Source organism: Saccoglossus kowalevskii, chromosome 20 (genome assembly GCF_978046115.1).
Source record: "Saccoglossus kowalevskii chromosome 20, keSacKowa6.1, whole genome shotgun sequence".
In the NCBI taxonomy this organism is placed as follows: Eukaryota; Metazoa; Hemichordata; class Enteropneusta; family Harrimaniidae; genus Saccoglossus; species Saccoglossus kowalevskii.
The window spans coordinates 16,239,591-16,266,494 of record NC_140660.1 but is presented as its reverse complement, the minus strand read 5'-3'; the positions used below and the strand labels follow the sequence as shown (position 1 = coordinate 16,266,494).

The 26,904-nt window shown below is 33.4% G+C and overlaps 1 protein-coding gene and 1 long non-coding RNA gene across 2 annotated transcripts; both read left to right on the top strand.

The window, feature by feature from the left end:
- The first annotated feature begins 3,869 nt into the window (after nt 1–3,869).
- Nucleotides 3,870–4,732, top strand: LOC146730061 (uncharacterized). The gene is made up of 3 exons (XR_014927838.1): nt 3,870–3,979; nt 4,115–4,231; nt 4,719–4,732. It is a non-coding gene; the product is annotated as an uncharacterized LOC146730061 (long non-coding RNA).
- Nucleotides 4,733–4,742: 10 nt separating this feature from the next.
- On the top strand, nt 4,743–13,237 carry LOC102808081 (death-associated protein kinase 1-like). Its single transcript, XM_085494407.1, has 5 exons — nt 4,743–4,979; nt 10,188–10,299; nt 10,425–10,588; nt 11,444–11,632; nt 11,975–13,237. The coding sequence occupies exons 1-5, from the start codon at nt 4,818–4,820 to the stop codon at nt 13,235–13,237; spliced, it is 1,890 nt and encodes a 629-aa protein (XP_085350533.1). The 5' UTR covers nt 4,743–4,817.
- The last annotated feature ends 13,667 nt before the right edge of the window (nt 13,238–26,904 follow it).

Here is a 26,904-nt window from a genome sequence, read left to right as displayed (position 1 = left end):
AAACGAATAAAGGGAATTAAGGGCTTTTAAAGAAACAAATAAAAATAATGGAGTAAAAACAAATAAAATTCAAAACTAAAAGTCAATATAGCTCTACTCTCTATATATGGTAAAAGATAGTAATTTCATTCATGGTTTATATAAAAAATAATTCTTGGTACGACGACAAATTTGTCACAAAATTATCACCTTAATTGTGGCTTTGCAAAGTCACATGACAAGGCATCCATCACCACAGCTCACCAAAAGTTACATGACAAGGCGTCCATTGCCACGGCTCACCAAAAGTCACATGACAAGGCATCAATTGTCATGGCTCACCAAGAGTCACATGACAAGTCTTCCATTGCCACGACTCACCAAAATCACATGACAATGTGTCCATTGCCACGGCTCACCAAAAGTCACATGACAAGGTGCCCATTGCCACGGCTCATCAAAAGTCACATGACAAGGTGTCCATTGCCACGGCTCATCAAAAGTCACATGACAAAGCATTCATTGCCTCGGCTCACCAAAAGTCACATGACAAGGCGTTCAATGCCACGGCTCACCAAAAGTCACATGACAAGGTGTCCATTGGCACGGCTTATCAAAAGTCACTTGTACAAGGCGTCCATTGCCATGGCTCACCAAAAGTCACATGACAAGGTGTCCAATGCCACGGCTCACCAAAAGTCACATGACAAGGAGTCCATCCCCACGGCTCACCAAAAGTCACATGACAAGGAGTCCAATGTTTTGCAAATATTTACCACCCTTATACTTGTTATAATGGTTGACCAATCATATCCATACAGTGACATCATTGTAATTACAGAGTATTGACAGAAAAATTGAATTGTCAGATAGTTATTAGTCCTAAATTATATAGTGCAGACTTTATAAAATATATCTTGAATTGAAACCTGAATTCAGTATAGAGATAGATATTTTCATACATCCTGCCTGGGCCAGGCCTCTGATTGAACGTTGTACATTGTACCATTTTGATAAATGACAATGAATTCAATGAATAGATTGTATTATAACGTCATCCATCTATCAATATCTACTATTCATATCATAAACAACTCCATCTACATTTAGTTTACCAATGTCAATATATTGTACATGAATTCTACTTTTTTTAGTCCCCGTTCAAACAAAGTCCAAAAACGGGGACTTATAATTTGGTCCCCGTCCGTTCGTCCGTGCATCCGTCCATCCATCCGTAGTCATATTTCAGAATCCTTTGGACCGATTCTGTTCATTCTTTGCATGTGCCTAGTACTTTATGTGGGACATATGCACATTCAGTGGTTTAGCGATTTGATTCAAAATGGCCAACTGGCAACCATCTTGTTTTTTGAAAATGTTGTATTTCGGACATGCTTTGTCAGTTTTCATTCAAATTTGGTACATAGATTATACATGTTAGGATACATGTCCTTTGACCGTCTGTGCATCTGTCAGTCCATCTGTGCGTCTGTCCGTCTGTGCGTCCATCCCTCAGGAGTCATATTTCAGAATCCTTTTGACCGATCCTGTTCATTCTTTGCATGTACTTTATGTTGGACATATGCACATGCAGTGGTTTATCGATTCGATTCAAAATGGCCGACTGTCAGCCATCTTGTTTTTTGAAAATGTTGTATTTTGGACATGCTTTGTCATTTTTCATTCAAACTTGGTACATAGATTATACATGTTAGGATACATGTCCATGTCAACTTCTTTGGCAATTGGATCAAAGATGGCCGCCTGGCAGGCATCTTGTTTTAATGTGGTATCTTGGACATGCTTTTTCAGTTTTTATTAAAATTTGGCACTTACTTTATACATGTTAGAGTACATGTCCATGACAATTTGTTTCAAAATCGGATCAAGGATGGCCAATTGACAGGCATCTGATATTTTGGCCTTACTACTATATTTCAAAGATATATGTACCATTTTCATTTGTAATTTGCACATACATCATACATGTCACTTTGTTTCATAATCAGATCAAAGATGCCCGAATAACTGCTGTTTTTATCATTTGTATTTGTGTATCATTTTCATTGATATTTAGTATATCATAAATGGATACATGTACATGTCAATTCAATTTGCAATTTGATCAAATATGGCTGACTGGCGGCCATGTTGTTCGTTTAAAATGCGATAACTTGGACATGCTTTCACTTGTATCTATGTTTTTCTTTGCTATGTCTCAAACCGGAGGAGTCGTCGCGCAACACGTGTTCGAATTTTATGTAAATAATCAATATGTTGTATACGCCACTTGGGACTCAAGTTTCAAGGACACGCTCATGTCAACACCTCCACTTTAATATGACAAGCACAAAGAAAACTTTCAAAAATTTAACGAGGACTGTGTCATTTTCAATGACTTGTTTTAATTTATTTTTTTATTGTTTATTAATGCCACTGTTATCTCAGCCGAATATATTTTTGTACAATTTGCAAGTGCAAGTGCTGACATAGTGTATTTTGCCACAGAGACCATATTTCGGTTTGAGACATGTACCCGACAGGACTATGTGACCATCTTCCTATCATAATGGCTTTATTTCAATTTAATGTGTTATGTTCTGGTGTCAACCAGACCTGGTCAAAAACGCCAGCATCTGCGAACCTTAACCAAGGTTCCTCCAAAGTAGCATCCATTAGTCAATGAATGTCAGTCAGTGAATTTAGCCTTCCTATTGAGTCTATGGCAAAGTCCACTTAGGTTAGAGGGGTGACCTTTTTTAGTGTGCTATATCCTGGCATCTACGGACCTTAACCAAGGTTCCTTCAAAATTGCATCTATTAGTCAATGAATGTCAGTCAGTGAATTTAGCCTTCCTATTGAGTCTATGGCAAAGTCCACTCAGGTTAGGGGGGTGACCTTTTTTGGTGTTCAACCCCAGGTAGGATTTGACACCAATCATGAGTTTGATGCAACAACCACTATGCTACCAGTGATCAGTTATGTGAATTCTACTTTAATAGATAGTCTTCATAATTCTTAAAACCATTTTTATTTTACCTATATGTGGTTACACCTGTATTTATTATCGTGAATATCTGGTCGTCTCCATTGAATCTATGTTGATAACAAAATGTTACGGGTCATCCAATTAAAACCAACAAGTTTTAATCCTGATGACGTATGGGCACTGATGGATTTACAAGTTGACATTCATATATGAACATTTGTTTATTTGTTTGTTTTCTACTTATTCCCACAACTGCTTTGACAACTTTTGATATTCTATTCACCATATAAACAATGACTCTTCAAATTATTACTTTGTTCACGCATTATGTGTTTTACATCAACCTATATATTGTATTGCAGGAGCATAAGAATGCACTGTTTAATGTTATTGATATGCCCAGCTGGCCTGTCATGACATCACAAGATAAAACCAATAGATTGAATATCATGAAGATTTTATTAGAGAAAAACATTGACATGACGTCACCAAATAAGGTTTGTAATTTACATTCCATAATATGTACAATTGATTTATAAATGTTATACAAAGGAACCTGTTAAATTGGTTACAACCATAATTGTAACTTTACAAAAGTCCTTTTACATTGGTTCACATAATACTTATAAAGTGTATTATGACAATAATGTCTGAAAGTTTTTTACAGATTTGTCATTGGTGCGAATTAAATATGGAAACTCATAAATTGTAATTTTAATGATTTATAAAAAATAGTAGATATATCTTCAAATTAAAATGTTCATGTTTCTTTGGCAAATTCTCCAAATTATATATTATAAAAAACCAGATACACTGAGTGCCACAGATATTATACACAATATTGTATTTTTGCAATTGTTGGTGATTTTACCGTAATAGTTACAATTTATTTTAAATTTTAGGCCGACGAGACTGCAATTGAGTATGTGAGGTCTGAAATTGGTACATGAAGTGATCTTCAGAACAAATTTTATGAAGAAGCTGAGATATTGTTGATTAAAGTGAAAAAGGTATTACTTATTTCAATACTATATTTCGTCTGTCAAACATAATACTGAACTCGTATAATTCCACCAGCAACCAATCACAGTGTATTCACTCAGGACAGTTATTCTGAAGTTAAAGTCAAATAAAATATATTTTAGGAACGTGACTATAAAATACTGCAGAAGGAGCCTGGAATCCCCATCGACGTAACAAAACTACTGTTTTGTGGAGATGGAGGTGCAGGGAAAACAACTCTGAAGAAGTCTTTACTCAAAGTGAGTAATGTCATGATAGTATATTTTGTTTTACAATGATCATCTATCAGTAGTACTTAACATCGTAAAAATGTATGGTAGATATATTTCATGGAAGACAGTACAGAGGGAGTATTGACCGGGGTTTCGCGAAGGTGGATGAAATGGTGTACTGTCTGAGTACATACTTTGAGGTATCCTCATAATAACCTTATTATTATACATCTTTTCCTACCAAGGATACATTATGGGAATACCAAAATACGAAATGTTTAGAACAGAATCAGTGAACTTCTTTGTGTGGAGTCCGGCCAAACCCTGGTGGCAGCCATTTTTGTTTTTATTATTAAAGGATGCTTATGCGCGTAATCATTCCATATTTGGAATTCGCATTTTCTAATATGGTGGGATGAAAATACCCCGTAAAATACCGCAAAATTAAGGCACGCTGTAACTTACAGCGTTACGGTGACAGATGTATAATAATATTATTTATCATATATTCCAGACATCCAAATCTAAATCTGGTCCTGAACCAGGCAAAGATAAGTATGTGTTGACCCCTGGCATAGACATATCCAAAGAAGAAGTGCCAGGTGTTGGTAAAATGGTTATGTTAGATATGGCAGGACAAGAGAGTTATTTCTCCAGTCATGCCATATTTCTGTATGCTGGCTTGGCCACTATAATTGTGATGTACCAGGTGTGTGACTTTATAAACGGAAAGATAATCAGACCATTGGATATTATGGAGAGAGAAAAGACTCGGGTAAGAGATAATTTCAATATGAGATGTTATCAGCTGTGTCATCAATTTCAAGTCTGCTTGGTAACATCAACAATAATAAGTATATGATGATTGTCTGACTAGACTTGCTTTGGGAAAAATTCTGATCCTAATCTAGCAATATTGTTACTTGTTAGACTCTGGCCAGATTATTATAGAGAGTATTACAAAATAATTTTGACCAGAATCTCAGGTAATATCAAATGTCTGAATATTTATATCATTGAAATTCATATACTTAATTCAATCGCATCTGAAAATAAAACTAAAATAACAACATTCAATATAAATATGAATTTACAAACATATCAAGTAAAAAAAGTATAATTTAGAATCTTCATTTTGGTATTCATTGCTGAACATAATGAGAATGTTGGTTTTGACAACATACATGTAGTATGGAGATTTATGAGGATTGTTTTTTACTCTTATGTGTGAAGGACACAATGGGAGTCTTTGCAGTCTGTGTGTGGGCACATAGGTACCCTTACAAGTCAACAAATTCCCTAGGGATTGCAATAGGACACATTTGTATAAGATTTCTATAGGATTTGAATAGAACAAATTTCTATGGGATTGCAATAGGACACATTGTTATAGGATTGCAGGAGGACAAATTTCTATAGGATTTCAATAGAACAAATTTCTATGGGATTGCAATGGGACAAATTGTTATAGGATTTCAGGAGGACAAATTTCTATAGGATTGCAATAGAACAAATTTCTATGGGATTGCAATAGGACAAATTTGTATAGGATTGCATGAGGACACATTTCTATAGGATTTCAATAGAACAAATCCCTAGGGGATTGCAATAGGACAAATTTGTATAGGATTGAATGATGACATATTTCTATAGGATTTTAATAGAACAAATTCGTATAGGATTGCATGAGGACAAATTTCTATAGGATTTCAATAGAACAAATTCCTATGGGATTGCAATAGGACAAATTCCCATGGGATTTCAATAGGTCTACTCCTATAGGATTTTGACATGTGTAAAAATATTGTAGGAATCAAACAAGTTTGTCCTGTAGGATTTTGTGTCAAAATCTGACAGGCTTCTTTTCCTGTAGAATCAGGATCTTTGGGGAGTCCATCATTCATTTACGTAACATCTAAACTAATTAGTTATACAAGAGTACATTACTCAACATGTACCAGACATAATTGATGGAAAAATATAAAAAAAAGATAAAACTATTACCATGAATACATTGCACAGCATTACTTGAAATATAATGTACAACAAATAAGTTGATTTGAAAAAAAAGTAATTCTGCCACCCTGATACTTCAGAAGACTTTGTTTATAAAATATATTTTATTTCAAAAAGCAAAATAGCTAATGATATAAACTTGCTACCAGTAATCACAAACTTTTCAGTCAATTAAAAAAAATGCACAGTGCAATAAACTTGATTTTTTTTGCCTTGGATTGAAATAATATAAAGTCACATCATTGGGACAATTGCATATGAATGTATGAAAAGTATAATAATTACAAAGAAAACAATATTAAGCAAAGTATCCTCAATCTAGGTCCCCAATTTCTAGGTCCCCAATATAAGACAAAGTCTTCATTTTAGGTCTGAAAGTTTTGTGACAACAACAAATAGAAAATATAAGATGTGTAATATAAAATGTTGATAGTCACTGTAGTCTTCAATATAAAAATACAAATAAATATAATTTCACTTCTTATCTGTGAAGTCATTCACAGGATTTGGGCACTACATCTGTTAAACAAAAAAGTATTTGTGGCAGTGATGTAATGTTTTATTTTTTTAAATTAAATTAATTTGCAAAAGATAAAAATAACTACCATTTAATAATACTGTATCTGCTCTATTAGAGGCACGTTGCAAATAGATTTGCATATAAATCAACAATCGCATAGGCTGTAAACTAAATTATTAAAATATTTATTTTGACCATTAAAAAATAATTTACATGAGCAACTAACAGAGGAAATATGGTGAAAATATATAATTTAAATAATTTTATTTTTGAGAAATCTAGACAAAAAGTAAAATTATATTTAATAACAATTCTATTAGTTTTCTGTAAAAACATTTGTTCAAATTTGAAGGCATATATTTTTTTAAATAGCAATTTTAAAAGTATATAATATGTCATCTGAGAAACTGCAATTCTTATATTCATCTGTAAAGAATGTTTTCAGCCGATAATATTCAACAATATTACATGTATTCCATTGCTTCCATTTAATGCATACATCTAAAATTGTCTTCAAAAATTAGATAAAATAATTTGATAGGAAAAAAAGAGGTTGTTTTAAGCATACACACTACTTGAATAAAAATTTTTTAATCATACTTCCCCAAACATGCAACTAGTTGTCATTAGATATTTAAATCAATTTAACAGGATAAATATTGGGATATAGAATTAAAATTTATTGCAGTTATAAGGAAATTAGTGCATTAAGTGACAATTATGTATAATTCTGTATGAGACTCACCCCCCCCCCCCACACACACACACACACTAACACTATTTTAAAACATCAATAGTTAATTATGGAAATAATCATCTGTTTGATAAATATATAATTGCAAATGGTTATGTACATCCACAACTATATTATATTTGTCTTTAAAGTGCATGATGGGTAAATCACTTAGAAGGAGGCTGCACGAAGTGCGCCATCTGTGGTGACAGGAAGTCCAGTCCCTATGTTCTTCCAATTATTTTAAAAGTTTTATGTTTTTCTTCTAATTCGGATTTAAGTTATTGTTAATTGTTTTGAAATTAATCAAATATCTATAAAATACTACAAAAAAGTATTAAAACTATACTTGTAGATCTGATAGAGAAGTGACGCAATTCACGATGCAGATCAAAAAGATAGAAAATCATGGTTTTCACAAAAAATGTGATTAGCGTTATTAATTTTTCAAATCACATTTCAAGTTTTAACAATTCTGTAACCACTATAGACTATCTGGTTTACACAAAGAAAACAAATGTTACTAAATGTATTAGTATTACTTACATATTGCAATGTCAGTTATTCACATTTCAACTGAATGTTTATTATGAAAACAATATCACAAAGGGAGAGTATTATTTCAACCACAATCCCTCTAGAGGGACTGTGTTTCAACATTATTTTAAAAACCATAAGGAGACATCATGTCTAATTAGCATAAATTAACATATTATTCAAAACTGTAGTTCCATAAAATCATGATTTCCCTTTTGTTTTGACACTTGGTTATTTAATAACTAGGTTATCACCAGATATCATTTATTTATAGAGCTGACTAATAATCATGACGTCATGTCCAATTAGCATAAATTAACATATTCATAACTGTAGTTCCATAAAATCATGATTTCCCTTTTGTTTTGACACTTGGTTATTTAATATCTAGGTTATCACCAGATATCATTTATTTATAGAGCTGACTAATCATGACGTCATGTCTAATTAGCATAAATTAACATACTATTCATAACTTAGTTACATAAAATCATGATTCCCTTTTGTTTTGACATTTGGTTATTTAATAACTAGGTTATCACCTGATATCATTTATTTATAGAGCTGACTAATAATCATGACGTCATGTCTAATTAGCATAAATTAACATATTATTCATAACTTAGTTCCATAAAATCATGATTTCCCTTTTGTTTTGACACTTGGTTATTTAATAACTAGGTTATCACCAAATATCATTTAGTTATAGAGCTGACTAATCATGACGTCATGTCTAATTAGCATAAATTAACATATTATTCATAACTTAGTTCCATAAAATCATGATTCCCCTTTTCTTTTGACTAATAATCATGACGTCATGTCTAATTAGCATACATTAACATATTATTCATAACTGTAGTTACATAAAATCATGATTCCCTTTTGTTTTGACAATTGGTTATTTAATAACTAGCATATCACCAGATATCATTTATTTATAGAGCTGACTAATCATGACGTCATGTCTAATTAGCATAAATTAACATATTATTCATAACTTAGTTCCATAAAATCATGATTTCCCTTTTGTTTTGACACTTGGTTATTTAATAACTAGGTTATCACCAGATATCATTTATTTACAGAGCTGACTAATAATCATGACGTCATGTCTAATTAGCATAAATTAACATATTATTCATAACTTAGTTCCATAAAATCATGATTCCCCTTTTGTTTTGTTTTGACTAATAATCATGACGTCATGTCTAATTAGCATAAATTAACATACTATTCATAACTTAGTTACATAAAATCATGATTCACCTTTTGTTTTGACAATTGGTTATTTAATAACTAGGTTATCACCAGATATCATTTATTTATAGAGCTGACTAATAATCATGAAGTCATGTCCAATTAGCATAAATTAACATATTATTCATAACTTAGTTCCATAAAATCATGATTTCCCTTTTGTTTTGACACTTGGTTATTTAATATCTAGGTTATCACCTGATATCATATATTTATAGAGCTGACTAATAATCATGACGTCATATCTAATTAGCATAAATTAACATATTATTCATAACTTAATTCCATAAAATCATGATTTCCCTTTTGTTTTGACACTTGGTTATTTAATATCTAGGTTATCACCAGATATCATTTATTTACAGAGCTGACTAATAATCATGACGTCATGTCTAATTGGCTTAAATTAACATATTATTCATAACTTAGTTCCATAAAATCATGATTTCCCTTTTGTTTTGACACTTGGTTATTTAATAACTAGGTTATCACCAGATATCATTTATTTACAGAGCTGACTAATAATCATGACGTCATGTCTAATTAGCATAAATTAACATATTATTCTTAACTGTAGTTCCATAAAATCATGATTCCCCTTTTGTTTTGACACTTGGTTATTTAATAACTAGGTTATCACCTGATATCATTTATTAACAGAGCCGACTAATAATCATGACATCATGGGCTGTTTTAATCTGAGTAAAATCTGATGTATTTTACCTTTACTATTTTTTTGTATTTATTATTTTGAATTTTTATGTTTTTTGTTACATTTTTTTAACTTATCGCCACATTGTTTGGCTGGCATTCGCAATTACCAAAACTAAGAAATGTGTATTTAGAACAATTAGCGGTTTACATTGACAACTTAGTTTATTATCAGTAATTGAATTGATATATGTGATACATTTCAGATTACTAAATGGTTTCAGATGTTAAAAGTCAGAAACCCTGGAGTTAAGCTGACGGTAATCTTAATAGGAAGCAGAGCTGATTGGGCAGAAAAGTTTAATTATTATTCTGAAGGTCAGCTTACCATTATTTGTTTTTTTATTAGTTTGAGTAATCAACACTATTAATATATCACTTACATCCGATCACTGTAAGATGGTGGTGTTCCTAATTTAATAATGGACAATTGTTTATTTTAGCTCTAAAAATGGCTAAAACATTGAAAGAAGGATTGGAGAAGACATTTAGTCGATATATTGATATCATAAATGAACTATTGGTTCTCAATGTACACGATTATGCTAGTTCTGGTATGGATACCTTACGACGAATTCTTAAAACACGTAGAGAATACGTGATTCAGGTAAATATGTATTTTAGTTGAATATATGAATATGTTCCTGTGAATGGAATGGGATATATGTGTGAATGAACTCTAACCCCACAGGACTATATTGGAGGGGGGACAGGTCTAGGGCAAACTAACATGTGAAGCGATTAACTCATTATCAATTCTAGAATCTTTACCAAAACCTTTATGATGCTGTTGGAGAATAATTATTTTTAAATAATTAAACAAATTTAATTATATTTGGGAGCTTTTTGTTGAATTGAATTCACTTATGAATAGAGGTTTTAGCCATGACGTCATACACACCTCTAATTTTGATAGTGGTGATTTATAATGGACATAAAAGTAATGCCAGGAACACTATTAGTTATGCGTGTGGTGGTATGATTTGCTTATTTGTAATAAAAGTAATGTCAGGAACACTATTAGTTATGTGTGTGGTGGTATGATTTGCTTATTTGTAATAAAAGTAATGCCAGGAACACTATTAGTTATGCGTGTGGTGGTATGATTTGCTTATTTGTAATAAAAGTAATGTCAGGAACACTATTAGTTATGTATGTGATGGTATGATTTGCCTATTCGTAAGCATTGTTAACATTCAAGTCCAATGCAAGGAATTAGACTGTCATACATTGCAACTGAAATGCACACAATTTTGTTGGGTTTAAACCATATTTATGACATCACAGACATTGAATGCATCACAGGAATTGCCTTGTAATCAGAGGACAAAAAAAAGTATTGCTTAATTTCTCAAAATCCATAAAGTTCACACATTGACTACAAGATTGGCTACTGCATAAATGGTTTTTCACATTGTGTGTTTCTCATCAGTTGAATGAGTATTGTTTAATGTTTCTGTAGATATCAGAACCAATGCCAGCGATATGTGCAAATATAATTCATGTGAAAAGAAAATGGATTGAGAAATGTATATTATTTCCTGTTATGTATTGGAGAGATTACGTGACCAATGTTAGACGAGATATCGATTCATCAATTGAAGAGGATTTCCTGAGTAAAGCATCTGAGTATCTTTATGACACTGGTGAAGTAAGTGGACACTAATAAGCGCACAAAATAAAACGTTACCAGTATGTACATATTTTACAGCTTTATCCACACTAATGAGATCATCAAATATTATTCAAAATAGTGCTTTTATATGACAAGCGTCATATTTTGGCTCAATATTATATCATAATAAACACATGTACCCATGTGAAGAAATGCTAATCTGTGTTCTGTAAATAAAATTTGTATTGAAACAAACTGATGACACAACTAATATTTATTGTATACATTTAATAATTACTGATGTAGTGAGGCAACGTTATATGCTAATTATCCAATTTATTGTGACGTCATTGTCTTACTTTTATATGTTGGTTTCAGATTCTGTATGTCAGAATGTCTGATATAGAAGATGTGATAATACTTGTTCCTCAGTGGTTTTGTGATAGAATAATTGGACCACTCATGGCTACTGACTTGTTTGTCCAGTACTCAGAGAAGTTGAAGAAGCAGACGATATACACATTTGAAGACATCAAAGAAGTGCTTGTGAAGGAAGCAGATATGGGCCTACTGATACCCCTGCTGGAACACTTTCAAATAATTGTTCTATTGGGTGAAAAAGATTATGGTGGTGGCCATAGAGGGAAGTATATTATTCCGAATTTACTTTCACTATATATGCCAGAAGATCAATGGAAGGAAGAACCCCATAAGCTTCATTATTTTGGTAAAGAATTCCTGTGCAAGGCAGCAGCTGACATGTTTTCCCCCAATTTCTTTCCTCAACTGCAAGCGTGTCTTCACGATCTTTACACAAGATTACAGCGTCCACCGAGTGGTATTTGGAAAAACGCTATCAAGGTATGTGAGGATGTTGAAGCCTTGGTCTTTCTTTCAGAAGACAATCGTGATGTCAGTGTCGCTGTTCGATGTGAAGGAAGAAAACATTTTGGAAAGTGTCATTCGTTAATGCAAAAGGTGGCTGTTGTTATACGTCAGGTTTTACATGAAACAAGCCCTGGTGCAGATGTGGAGTTTCACGTAACCAGCAGATCTTCTTTGCGAAGCCACCATGACCTCAATAAAGTCAGATCCTATCCAATAGAGCAAGTACTTCAAGCAGAAAAAATGAAAATCACTGTCTATGATGAAGAGATTGGAATAGCAGAAGAGGTCACAGATTTACTGATTCCAGGATTTGACTTGACAATTCTGAAAGAAAATGGTATCAAGTCCGATGTAAAGTGGATGGCAGACAAAACAAGACAAGAAGTGGTGAATGAATTAGAAAAAGAAAGAGATGACTCTAAAAATCACCGACTGCTGTCTGAGTATATGGGGATATCTCGTTCTGATCATGAAGCGATAGCTGAACATGCATCCAATACAGGGGTTTATATTACTGATTTGCTCCTTGACAAGTGGTCTGAAAGCTGGATCGAAATTGTCAGAGAAGATGGAGCATCCGCAAAGTCAACAGAAGGGGAGGTGTATCATGAAAGCAGCATCGAAAATCTGTTGGAAATCAACAAGAAGTACCTAGAAAACTACTTCGTGACACGTGCGATTGAAGATATGCTTAAATACCCTGATGGAAAACCTAAACGAGCTGCAGTGGAATATAGAGAAGAGGATGAATGAGAATAACTAACCTTGACAAAATTGATTTCATTACCATTTGTATGGTCATGCAATTCACAGTAACAGTACAATCTTGATATTTGAATCAATAACGCAAATTCACTGACAATATTTTCACAAGACATTAGTTTGATTGCAAAACAATCAGTGTTGAGTTGTCTTATTATTAGAATAAGTCAGTTTAATTTCGAGGGTTTAACTTGATTCCCTATGTTTATGTTTTTAATTGAATGAAGGCAAATTGAATTTCAGCAAATGCATATTTTTGAATTGAAAGTCATTTGTCATCCCATATAAGGACGATCAGTATAGTATGTCAATTTCTGTGTATATATTCGACCATTGATAGGAAAGCATGAATGTTACAGCAGTGTTTTGCAGTTAGAAAAATGTTGATCTGTTCCTTGAGTATTTTTTTATCATCATCGACCATTTCAGTAGCATAGTTTATGCTGATGATGTGAAATTTTAGCATTATAAAGCAGTTCTAAATTTATTTCAAAGGATTGACCAGCAAGCAAGGCACACTGTAATTGTTGCACTGCAATCCCTGGATTTTACTCGCTAATGCTGCATGGGTACCAAATCTACATAACAATGACGTTCCCAGTATAGGATAGTTTTAACTATGCTTGTTTTTTTTTTATTTGATTTTTCAGTTAATTTTAAAGCATTCTTGAGATACACTTCTCTGGTATCCACTGATGATATAGTAACATTACTCATTCATATCCGTTTGTTTGTGTGTGTGTGTGTGTGTGTGTGTGTGTGTGTTGTGTACTAAAATTCCTGCTCCAAGTAAAACTATAATTGGATTTTAATTTTAGTTTATAGTAAGGATTTTGTTTATGTCTAACATTGTTTATCAAATTAATCATTTCTGGGCTCTAATTAATGAGCATTATATTAAAGCATACCTTTTTACTTGTGTGTGATATTAGTTAAAAATTAGTTGCATCTTAGTTGGAACATTTTGATTTGAATTAATTTTTACTGTTTAAGGTAGCGGCACTATTATTTGCATACTTGATTTCATCTTCCAGTTGTGACTAAATGACTACAAATAGACCCAGGAAAGTATATATTTTCAGAATCGCCAGACTTCAAACCTTTCACAAGTGTATTTTGCATGCCCGTATCTGCATTCTACAATGTTTTACTCAATCAAAGGTGAAAAATTACTTTTTCTGTAAAAAAAATAATTACGCATTTATGCTGGCGATAAGAGGTATTTTTTTCACTTTTCCTAGTTGTTCAATAGTCTGGTAAATTGAATGTGTCTGGTCAGTTTTATGCAAGCAACACGTTTTAAAAAATAGTGTGCTGAATTTCAATTACAGTTTTAGTCGCATTGCCCCCAACTCAAACCACAACTCGTTGGTAAATAATCTATGCAATAGTTTGTCTGGACACATTCAAGTTCCTCTCACTGTCACCTTAAAGCTGTGAAAATTTGGTGTTAATCCTACGACAATAAATATACGTTATTTTTTGTTAAAGACCTTGTATTTTGAAAAACATAAACTCCTAGAAAACGTCCATGAAGTAACAGCAAAGATTTTCAAGCTTGTTTATCGGCACAATCAATTTGTTTTCCCATCAAGGTCTGTTTTAACATGTGTAGGGACATCCAAATGTGTAAGGCTATTGGTAACCAACAAAATAAAGGAATGGGATAGCTATAATTGGATAAATTCGGCATATGAAAACACCAAAATCAATGATTTTTTTCAGTGGCTGTGTGACCTTGTGTCTGACGCATTCACATGCAAATGACTAATCTGTGAAACAAACAGGGGGCGGGCGGAGACAAACCACTCAAATGTTTGGAAACACTCGTTGTGTGTCAGATAGCTACTGATAACACATCCTAACATTGCTTTGTCTTGAGTTTATCTTTGAAACTTATAGGCACACATATTAAACCTGTGTTGCTGATTTTGGAAAACACTACTGAGGCTGCCTTGCTTCCCTTCAGAAAATCAACATTTTAACCAACTTACATGACATTCTATATTATGTTGACTTTATCACATGAAAGTTTATAGTGCATTTCATCAATTATTAAATAAATGTGAAAATCGTAATTTTCAACACAAATAATAGTCTCGCTACCTTAAGTATATATAAATGTTATGCTATACAAGAATCTCTATTCTATATTATTCACATAGTCTTACTGTTAACCCTATTGTTACCTTGTAATGAATTGAGAAAACAATAAATATCATTTAATATGTATTATAATATCACCAGCAATGGCGGCATATTGAATATGAAAGTTCATTTTTTGGTTTTCAAAAATGGAATTAAATTTATACTAACTTTATGACAATGATGTGAACAACAGTTTCAATTCAACTTTGTAGTTTAAAATAAAAATAATGTTTATCAATAAATATAAGTGGTAAAGGGCAATATTGTGTTGTTATTGTATTGAATGTAATGCAACTGCATGTTTTATTTCATTTCCATCTTCTATTATGATGGATAATGTGGCAAATTGTTGAATTAATCAACTAAAATTTATAAAAAAAAAGTATGTATTTATTGCAAAATTTCGTTAGTTTTAGTTTGTAATAACACTGCTTTATGGTGGATCAGTTTGACATAAACTAACAATCTCTCAGACTTTCCACAAATTTCTGCATATTGTAAGTTTATTAAATAAATAAACTACAAATGCGTGTAGCCTGACATTTAAATTGGCACGTAGAAGCTGTGGGTATATAAACTTTAAGAAGGTTTAAAAGTAGGGCCTGTGTTTATGATTCCATGCAAGCACTACCCATCGCCAATGAGAAAGTCTGGTCAAAGGTGTACTAATGTTTTAGAAAGGGTCATTTAAATGGCATTAAATTGGATAGATATAAATGCAGCACAGTGTAGAGTAGATTAAAATTACCACAACTATAACAGCAATATTTAGTTGTGAATTAAACCACCATTACTGTAAAATTACTAATTTTCACTGGTTCAGTGGGCTTTAAATTCACGGTTTTATCATTTAGATAATGTATTCTACGCTAAATTTTACATATTCACTGGGTTTTAATTTAAAGCATTTTCCAGTCAGTGAAATGAGCAAAATTAAAACCCAGTGAATAATTAATCCTTTTACAGTATATCCAAAATATGTAATTCCGTGACCTCAAAGATATGAAAATATTATTGACACATTTATACATACGAACGACATGTTAATATATTTATAATGATTTAAACATTAACAAAATAGAAATATTGTAAGGCTTTGTTTTCATCAGCTTCTATGACGTCATAGGTCAATGGAGCTATGATTATATACAAGTATAGTAATTATTTCTCAATAAATATCCAACTGTTTGCCCATCCAACTGTTTGCCCATCCAACTGTTTGCCCATCCAACTGTTTGCCGCCATATTTATCGTTTTATGATATGCTAAATAACAGAAGAGATTAACTAAACAAACTTACACTAAGTGAAAACAACTTTTTCATTGCCAAAATCAGTAACGTATTCGAAATTTGCATAATCAGACTTGCTCTAGATCTAGCATGATTGTCTGGCACCTTCAATTAAGTAACCAAATTAACGAATACCTGCGGAATTTATTATTGCATATATTAGCAGCTGAGAGAAACAATTAACTACCGGCCTGAGTACTCACTAATAAACGATGCTGAAAGATTCTTTATACAAAGTTACGTGAATTATTTATTTAGTCAACATTGTTTAGACATTGACTCATCCATGAGTATTTTGGGATGGATGTTATCCTTATTAACGGTTATTTTATACATGTTTTGACCCGAATGCCATTATAAAAAGCCATATTTGGTCATAATTTGTATATTTATCGGATGCTGATGCTAGAAATAATTCTAATTTCAAGCTGTATAGATTATAGATTACAATAATATTATGTTATTACGAGAATATTGCAATGTGGGCATGAATACAGTACAACGGCAGTATCGAATGACTGTACGACCGTGTACTGTACTGATCCATACTTTGAGATATTTTCTAATAGCACTATTATTGTACATTACGTGTACTACTAGTATTTACGCTCCAAATGTGTGCTCAAAACTGGGAAAAACAGTGAAACTTATGAAAGCGAAATTTTAAAATAAAAATATTTTCAGACAGTTGACAGTAGGATACAGTGTACACTGGCGAGCGTGAAGTTATTGAACCCGATTAACCTCATAATGGAATGTTAATATGTTTACATTGTTCAAATATTAACTCTATATACAAACACTTGACAATACTTAATGGTTTATTATCAGCAGTCTGTACAATGACATTGATGCTATTCAACATGGTACGCATGCGTCAAGATTCCCAATGCATTTAGCGTGATTATATCTATCTAAACCTAAGGTAACTAGATACATTGATAAATATCATGATGCATTCAGTAAATTGAAAACAAGACATTTATGGAGGTATGCAGCCAGCATGATGTCACTGGCAATACTAAAAGATCTAGTAAAGAGAAATTAAACAATAAACGAGGACATGTGCTTTTAGAGTTCTGTCTGCAAAAACCTGTACTATCCGGTTAGATGATTTTAAGGTGGTAGAAAACAAACATATATTATGATTTCCAGTAACCTACAGCCAACACCTGATCAATGACGTATCCATTGTAGAACACCGACAATAAGCTGTAACGAATCCAGAATAATTGCATGACAAGTGACAATGTAGATATTACTAAATCATGTAATAATTGTTTATTTTACAATATCTATTCTTCTCAGAGAAATATTTGATTCAATTAGATTTTCATCATAATATGAACTAAAATATATTTTTATAGTTTCATGTCAACGAAAACGTTTTTTGTGTACGAGGGCGCGCTACAACACATTCCGAATTCGTTAACAAGATGGAGGTATTGAACCCGAACTACACAAGAACGGAATGTTAATGTTTACACTGGTGCAATATTAACTCAATAAACAAACACTTGACAACACATAATAGCTTGACTGTATGGCTGTGTACGTAATACGTACTGCATATTGTGTATTGCATGCAAGCTTGAACACATTTCACGACCATTCACATTTCGTTGCCATGGTGATATTTTTTGCCTCTATAGTAATTTGTATTCATAATACAAGAGTTGTCAGAACGAGTCAGATTAAAAGATCCAAATATATTGTGTGTGTAGTTATTGATAGTTAATATGGTTAATGGTTCAAATAAATCAGAATATGAGATACTGTCTCACGTCTGCTTATAAAGCCTAACGAATGAACGAGGAGATCGATTTGAAGTAACTTTGTCAGTACTGCAATAACTACGATGCCTACAGACGATGCATTTCTGCAGTGTTATAGCTATATTATACAGACGATATGACCTGAACGCTGATTGGTCAACGTGATGTAAACATAACATAAGAGTTCCATAATTACATGCAGGTTATGACTTTTTGACCCCATGTAATCCATTTACCTGCTACACTGACAAGTGTGAACACAGTATGTTTGTTTATTGGTAACACTTGAAATAATACTTCAACAGAAAATCGCCGCAGGACAAAACGAAGTATAAATTGCGTCTTGGTCACGTGGTAGTACGCAGTCCAATAGCAGTGTAGTATTTTGAGATATTGCTGATTCTATGTTTATCACGTGATGTTGAAAATACGTTTATATTACAGACGGTAGATGACAAATGTAATAAATAAAAAAAGCTAATATTGAATAGATGTCCCAGGGTAACTAGAACTGCTTACCACGTGTAACAATGTCATCGCATAATTACATACGTTTTTATGAAAAAAAAAACTTCATAAGATATCCGTGTATATTAAGACGATTTAAATTGTGGTTACTGTATGGAACTCTTTTCTAGAGGGCGAACAGTAAAAACATTGATCAAACTAAAACTGTAGGTTCATTGAATCTGAATTAAATATGACCATTGTGTTAATACATTTCAGCCAAGTCAAATAGTAACTGTGTCACGGATAGTCTGTTATCAATAAGTTGTGCTAAGTCATTGTTAAGAACGTGTTTATGACATGTTTAATTGGGGTGGTTGAACAGAAAATAGCTCCTCGGTATTTTTACAGTATTGTTAATAAAACATAATAGAGGGAATTATTTATTAAATATTAAGTTTATTGCAATACATTTCGAGGGCTTAAAGACAAAGTATGTCTTTTTAGTGTCCAACCAAGCCGACAAGAGTAAACTAAGTAGAGAAAATAACTAAAAACCTGTCAACCATCAATGTACGGTGCTCACTAAACTACTCACAGGTCACATAAAATAATAATGAAAAGAGGGCAGGGATGGGGATAAAACAAAATAGACGGAAATGCATCAGTAAAAATTTTCCCACTGGATGCCTGTTAGTCAGCAAGACCAGTTGCCAATCAATCCTTGGGACAGGGTCCGTGGTGCTGCTTAGTCAGTTATCATGACGAACAGTGATTATAACAGTGGTGAACATACATTCAGAGAGACCTGTTCGTATGGTAGCTAAACGATGTAATGATTTTATTACAAATGTTGCATCCAAAAGCGGGTAAACATAGACCAGAATAATGTACTCTATATATTGCATGCACGATGAAAACACACACTTGTAAAATTCTACCAAACATAACAGAACTTGGAATGCAATATAATGTTACAGGGCATTTCCTTTAAATATACACAATAACGCGATTGGAAACATGCGTTATTAGACTTGCATACAGTTTTTTGTTTATTTTTAGGGAGTGTTTTCAATAAAATATCATTGGAGTGTGTAAATGGCGAAAGCCGTGTTACGGAGAAGGTCGGCTTTATACACTCCCATATTATATAATATTCATTGGAGTGTGTAAATGGCGAAAGCCGTGTTACGGCGAAGGATGGCTTTATACACTCCCATATTATATAATATTCATTGGAGTGTGTAAATGGTGAAAGCCGTGTTACGGCGAAGGTCGGCTTTATACACTCCCATATTTTATAATATTCATTGGAGTGTGTAAATGGCGAAAGCCGTGTTACGGTAAGGTCGGCTTTATACACTCCCATATTATATAATATTCATTGGAGTGTGTAAATGGCGAAAGCCGTGTTACGGCGAAGGTCGGCTTTATACACTCCCATATTATATAATATTCATTGGAGTGTGTAAATGGCGAAAGCCGTGTTACGGAGAAGGTCGGCTTTATACACTCCCATATTATATAATATTCATTGGAGTGTGTAAATGGCGAAAGCCGTGTTACGGTAAGGTCGGCTTTATACACTCCCATATTATATAATATTCATTGGAGTGTGTAAATGGTGAAAGCCGTGTTACGGCGAAGGTCGGCTTTATACACTCCCATATTATATAATATTCATTGGAGTGTGTAAATGGCGAAAGCCGTGTTACGGCGAAGGTCGGCTTTATACACTCCCATATTATATAATATTCATTGGAGTGTGTAAATGGCGAAAGCCGTGTTACGGCGAAGGTCGGCTTTATACACTCCCATATTTTATAATATTCATTGGAGTGTGTAAATGGCGAAAGCCGTGTTACGGCGAAGGTCGGCTTTATACACTCCCATATTATATAATATTCATTGGAGTGTGTAAATGGCGAAAGCCGTGTTACGGCGAAGGATGGCTTTATACACTCCCATATTATATAATATTCATTGGAGTGTGTAAATGGCGAAAGCCGTGTTACGGCGAAGGTCGGCTTTATACACTCCCATATTATATAATATTCATTGGAGTGTGTAAATGGCGAAAGCCGTGTTACGGTAAGGTCGGCTTTATACACTCCCATATTATATAATATTCATTGGAGTGTGTAAATGGCGAAAGCCGTGTTACGGCGAAGGTCGGCTTTATACACTCCCATATTATATAATATTCATTGGAGTGTGTAAATGGCGAAAGCCGTGTTACGGCGAAGGTCGGCTTTATACACTCCCATATTATATAATATTCATTGGAGTGTGTAAATGGCGAAAGCCGTGTTACGGTAAGGTCGGCTTTATACACTCCCATATTATATAATATTCATTGGAGTGTGTAAATGGCGAAAGCCGTGTTACGGTAAGGTCGGCTTTATACACTCCCATATTATATAATATTCATTGGAGTGTGTAAATGGCGAAAGCCGTGTTACGGTAAGGTCGGCTTTATACACTCCCATATTATATAATATTCATTGGAGTGTGTAAATGGCGAAAGCCGTGTTACGGCGAAGGTCGGCTTTATACACTCCCATATTATATAATATTCATTGGAGTGTGTAAATGGCGAAAGCCGTGTTACGGCGAAGGTCGGCTTTATACACTCCCATATTATATAATATTCATTGGAGTGTGTAAATGGCGAAAGCCGTGTTACGGTAAGGATGGCTTTATACACTCCCATATTATATAATATTCATTGGTGTGTGTAAATGGCGAAAGCCGTGTTACGGTAAGGTCGGCTTTATACACTCCCATATTATATAATATTCATTGGAGTGTGTAAATGGCGAAAGCCGTGTTACGGCGAAGGTCGGCTTTATACACTCCCATATTATATAATATTCATTGGAGTGTGTAAATGGCGAAAGCCGTGTTACGGTAAGGTCGGCTTTATACACTCCCATATTATATAATATTCATTGGTGTGTGTAAATGGCGAAAGCCGTGTTACGGTAAGGTCGGCTTTATACACTCCCATATTATATAATATTCATTGGAGTGTGTAAATGGCGAAAGCCGTGTTACGGTAAGGTCGGCTTTATACACTCCCATATTATATAATATTCATTGGAGTGTGTAAATGGCGAAAGCCGTGTTACGGCGAAGGTCGGCTTTATACACTCCCATATTATATAATATTCATTGGAGTGTGTAAATGGCGAAAGCCGTGTTACGGCGAAGGTCGGCTTTATACACTCCCATATTATATAATATTCATTGGAGTGTGTAAATGGCGAAAGCCGTGTTACGGCGAAGGTCGGCTTTATACACTCCCATATTATATAATATTCATTGGAGTGTGTAAATGGCGAAAGCCGTGTTACGGAGAAGGTCGGCTTTATACACTCCCATATTATATAATATTCATTGGAGTGTGTAAATGGCGAAAGCCGTGTTACGGCGAAGGTCGGCTTTATACACTCCCATATTATATAATATTCATTGGAGTGTGTAAATGGTGAAAGCCGTGTTACGGCGAAGGTCGGCTTTATACACTCCCATATTATATAATATTCATTGGTGTGTGTAAATGGCGAAAGCCGTGTTACGGCGAAGGTCGGCTTTATACACTCCCATATTATATAATATTCATTGGAGTGTGTAAATGGCGAAAGCCGTGTTACGGCGAAGGTCGGCTTTATACACTCCCATATTATATAATATTCATTGGAGTGTGTAAATGGCGAAAGCCGTGTTACGGAGAAGGTCGGCTTAATACACTCCCATATTATATAATATTCATTGGAGTGTGTAAATGGCGAAAGCCGTGTTACGGCGAAGGTCGGCTTTATACACTCCCATATTATATAATATTCATTGGAGTGTGTAAATGGTGAAAGCCGTGTTACGGCGAAGGTCGGCTTTATACACTCCCATATTATATAATATTCATTGGTGTGTGTAAATGGCGAAAGCCGTGTTACGGCGAAGGTCGGCTTTATACACTCCCATATTATATAATATTCATTGGTGTGTGTAAATGGCGAAAGCCGTGTTACGGAGAAGGTCGGCTTTATACACTCCCATATTATATAATATTCATTGGTGTGTGTAAATGGCGAAAGCCGTGTTACGGCGAAGGTCGGCTTTATACACTCCCATATTATATAATATTCATTGGAGTGTGTAAATGGCGAAAGCCGTGTTACGGTAAGGTCGGCTTTATACACTCCCATATTATATAATATTCATTGGTGACTACGCTGAGTGGTCGTTTCGGTGTTACCGGTAGTGAACAATTTTAGCTATGTGCAAATAAACCGAGTTTATGTCAAATAATGACACTAATATTGCACTATAATAGCTAATGACGTAATCAATACAATAGCTGCTATGATTAGTCACTATAATGGCCAATGACATGATCAGCACTGTAATGACGTAATCAATACACTAACTGCTAACAGATGTAGTCACTATAATTGCTAATGACGTAATCAATACACTTATGACGTAATCAATACAATAACTGCTAACTGATGTAGTCAGTATATTTACTAATGACGTAATCAGTACTCAAATGACGTAATCAATACAATACTTGTTATAGAGTAGTCGCTATAATGGATAATGACGTGATCAGTACTCTAATGACGCAATCAATACAATAACTGTTATGATGTATTCAATATAATGGCTAATGACGTAATCAGTACTCAGTACAGTAACTGCTATGATGCAGTCACTATAATGGCTAATGCCGTAATCAGTACTCTAATGATGTAATCAGTACAATAACTGCTATGATGTTGTCACTATAATGGCTAATGACGTAATCAATACAATAACTGCTTTGGTGATGTACTGCTATGATTCAGTCACCATAATTGCTGAAGATGTAATCAAAACTCTAATTACGTAATCAATACACTAACTGCTCTAATATAGTCACTATAATTGCTAATGACGTAATAAGTACTTTAATTATGTAATCAATATAATAACTGCTATGATGTAGTCACTATAGTTGATAATGACGTAATCAGTACTCTAATGACGTAATCAATGCAATAACTGCTATTATAAAGTCACTATACATGTAATTGCTAATGACGTAATCGGAACTCTAATGACGTAATCGATACACTAACTGCTATAAAGTAGTTACTATAATGGCTAATGACGTAATCAGTACTTTAATGACGTAATCAATACAATAACTGCTATGATGTAGTCACTATAATGGCTAATGACGTAGTCAGTACTATAATGATGTAATCAGTACAATAACTTATAACTGATAACTGATGTAGTCACTATAACGGCTATTTATGTAATCAGTACTCTAATGACGCAATCAATACACTAACTGCTAAGATGTAGTCACTACAATGGCCAAATGACGTAATCATACTCTAATTACGTAATCAATACAATACTTGTTATGATATAGTCACTATAATGGCTAATGACGTAATTAGTACTCTAATGACGTAATCAATACAATAACTGCTATGATGTTGTCCCTATAATGGCCAATGACGTAATAAGTACTATAATGACGTAATCATTACAATTACTGATCTGACGTAGGCACTATAATGGCCAATGACATAATAAGTACTCTAATGACGTAATCAATATAATAACAGCTATGATGTAGTCACTATCATGACGTAAATAAACAGCACACCCAATTGATAAATAACTCCCCTGTGGGTGACCATACATACACGATGAAGGTAAATAAAACACGAGGTATCAGAAAGAACTATTTAAGCACCCTCTTAAAATCTCATGAAAAAAAAACACAATCTCATTTTCTTTAATCAATATTCATGAATAATGGAAATCGACTTTTATGTAAAACTTTGACAAAACGTATTCCAACAGCCAGCCTACAGGTATAAATTGATTGATTTTAAAAGAATCCATGAAACCAATAAAAAGTAACCATATATTTTCATTTTAATATATTCATCTATTTACGACTTTCATGGAGAATGAGAGACACACGTTGTCAATTCACTCTAGTTTTATTGCTCAAAATTTCTCACAGTTTGTCCAATATGATTCACCAGTGATCAATAAACAGTAAGCATGTGCAGTTTGAAATGAAACATCTTTAAACGCAATAAAATCCACCATCGTAAATTCCCGGTTTCTTTCCCTCACCTGGTGGCTACCATGATTTTATTGTAGTATTCATATAACTGTAAAACAGCTAAAATGAAACATGTTTTTTTCGAGAAGAATCCGTGACTTATCGTTGTCATCGTAAATGAATCGAGAATCATATCACGTGACAGTTTTTCTTACCTTGAGTGTTCAATCAATACACACAATATGACTCTTTTCGCTTACGTCTAAGTTGGTTGAAAATTATTTCGTTGCATGCTGGGAAACGTTTAGCCTGTTATTTGATGTTGTACTTGTTGATGGGATCGTACTTAGCAGAGCAGATGCTTCGCTTCGATATATTGAAAGTAAACCTCCAAGACCCGTTGAATTCGTTTTTTTTTAAATTTAGATATATTAAAATTAGATATTTAGTCAATAATGGGCTGGTCGTTAGAAACTCCTTAGAGGCGGAGACAATTATGAAAAACAGGGGAAAAATACAAATGAAAAACAAATATTCATAAAAACATATGAACACATATTTGATAGAAGAATGAAAAAAGAATACAGCATTATCACCGTTAAAAAGTCTAGCTTAAAACTAAGTGAAAAATAACAAATAATTTGTGTTGTTTTTCTACAATGTCGATCTTCTCCCACAGTTTATAATGAACGTAACCCCTAACAGACAGTTACTCGTCCGCCGTAGCAATTTCCAGTCAATTTTGAACAATTTTGGTTATTTTTTTTCTCTGCGTCTGCGGCTTCTTCTCATTTCGGCTGTATACGAATCACCTTGTCCTACCAAGATCCGAAAGTACTCGATTGGGTAAATAACGCAAGACTGGCTCGTTGGCTTCGGAAACATCTATACAACAGTATCATTCTTTCACTTATATTTCAGGTAAAATAAAATAAAATAAAATAAAATAAAATAAAATAAAATAAAATAAAATAAAATAAAATAAAATAAAATAAAATAAAATAAAATAAAATAAAATAAAATAAAATAAAATAAAATAAGATAAAATAAAATAAAATAAAATAAAATAAAATAAAATAAAATAAAATAAAATAAAATAAAATAAAATAAAACTATGACTCCTGCTGCGCCACAATAAAGACATAAAATTCATTTGCAAATGAAGAGGTATCCTGGCAACCCACTCGGCCAAAAATTGGGTACCCAACTTTGAAATAGGGATCAAATTCCGCCCTAACCACATCTTATTGAATGTCCACATAATAGTCTCCAGAAACCCGGAATAAATTGGTTTAATAGTAGCGTTTTATGAAAAGGAGCACAAAACGATGAATGACGTTAACTGGGGAAAACGCAATTGGAATTGAAAAGCCTGAACATGCGGTGTTTGTTCATCCTTTTTTCCACGGAATTTCTCTATAAGCACACGATATGAGTTTTAAATTATTGTGTTTTGATTACTAGTACATTGCCATGTACGTGTTTTTCCTTCTTCTTAAACTATAAATCAATCACATTTCATTTTGTTGTTTCAAAATTGACCACCCTCGCAAGTTTACTGGTTTCCCCGTCACAAGTTATTCCCATGGACTAATCTTACAACGCGTTGCTTTAGCAGCTATGAAAACAAAAAAGAAATTCAAAGATAATATCCAATTTAGTAGCTATGAAAACAAAAAAGAAATTCAAAGATAATTTCGACCAGAAAAAATACTTAATAAGGCTAACACATTTTCGGAGGAACGACACTAGATTCCGTTTGAACTATCATCATTTAAAATTAGAAACAGTTAGATATATACTCAGCCAAAAACAGCAGTAGATAATAGCACCATATTTGCCGCTTGGTGTTTCGTTTCTGATAGGAAGCAGTCACCTCCTGCGCTCATGTAGTAAAAGTAATAATATTAAACATCACGTG

What these genes read in the sequence shown, in the direction of transcription:
- LOC102808081 (XM_085494407.1), top strand. Translation starts at nt 4,818, where the DNA reads ATGGTTATGTTAGATATGGCAGGACAAGAGAGTTATTTCTCCAGTCAT. An exon ending in TGGAGAGAGAAAAGACTCGG is followed by an intron (nt 4,980 to 10,187) that starts GTAAGAGATAAT and finishes GATACATTTCAG; the next exon opens with ATTACTAAATGGTTTCAGAT. An exon ending in GTAGAGAATACGTGATTCAG is followed by an intron (nt 10,589 to 11,443) that starts GTAAATATGTAT and finishes ATGTTTCTGTAG; the next exon opens with ATATCAGAACCAATGCCAGC.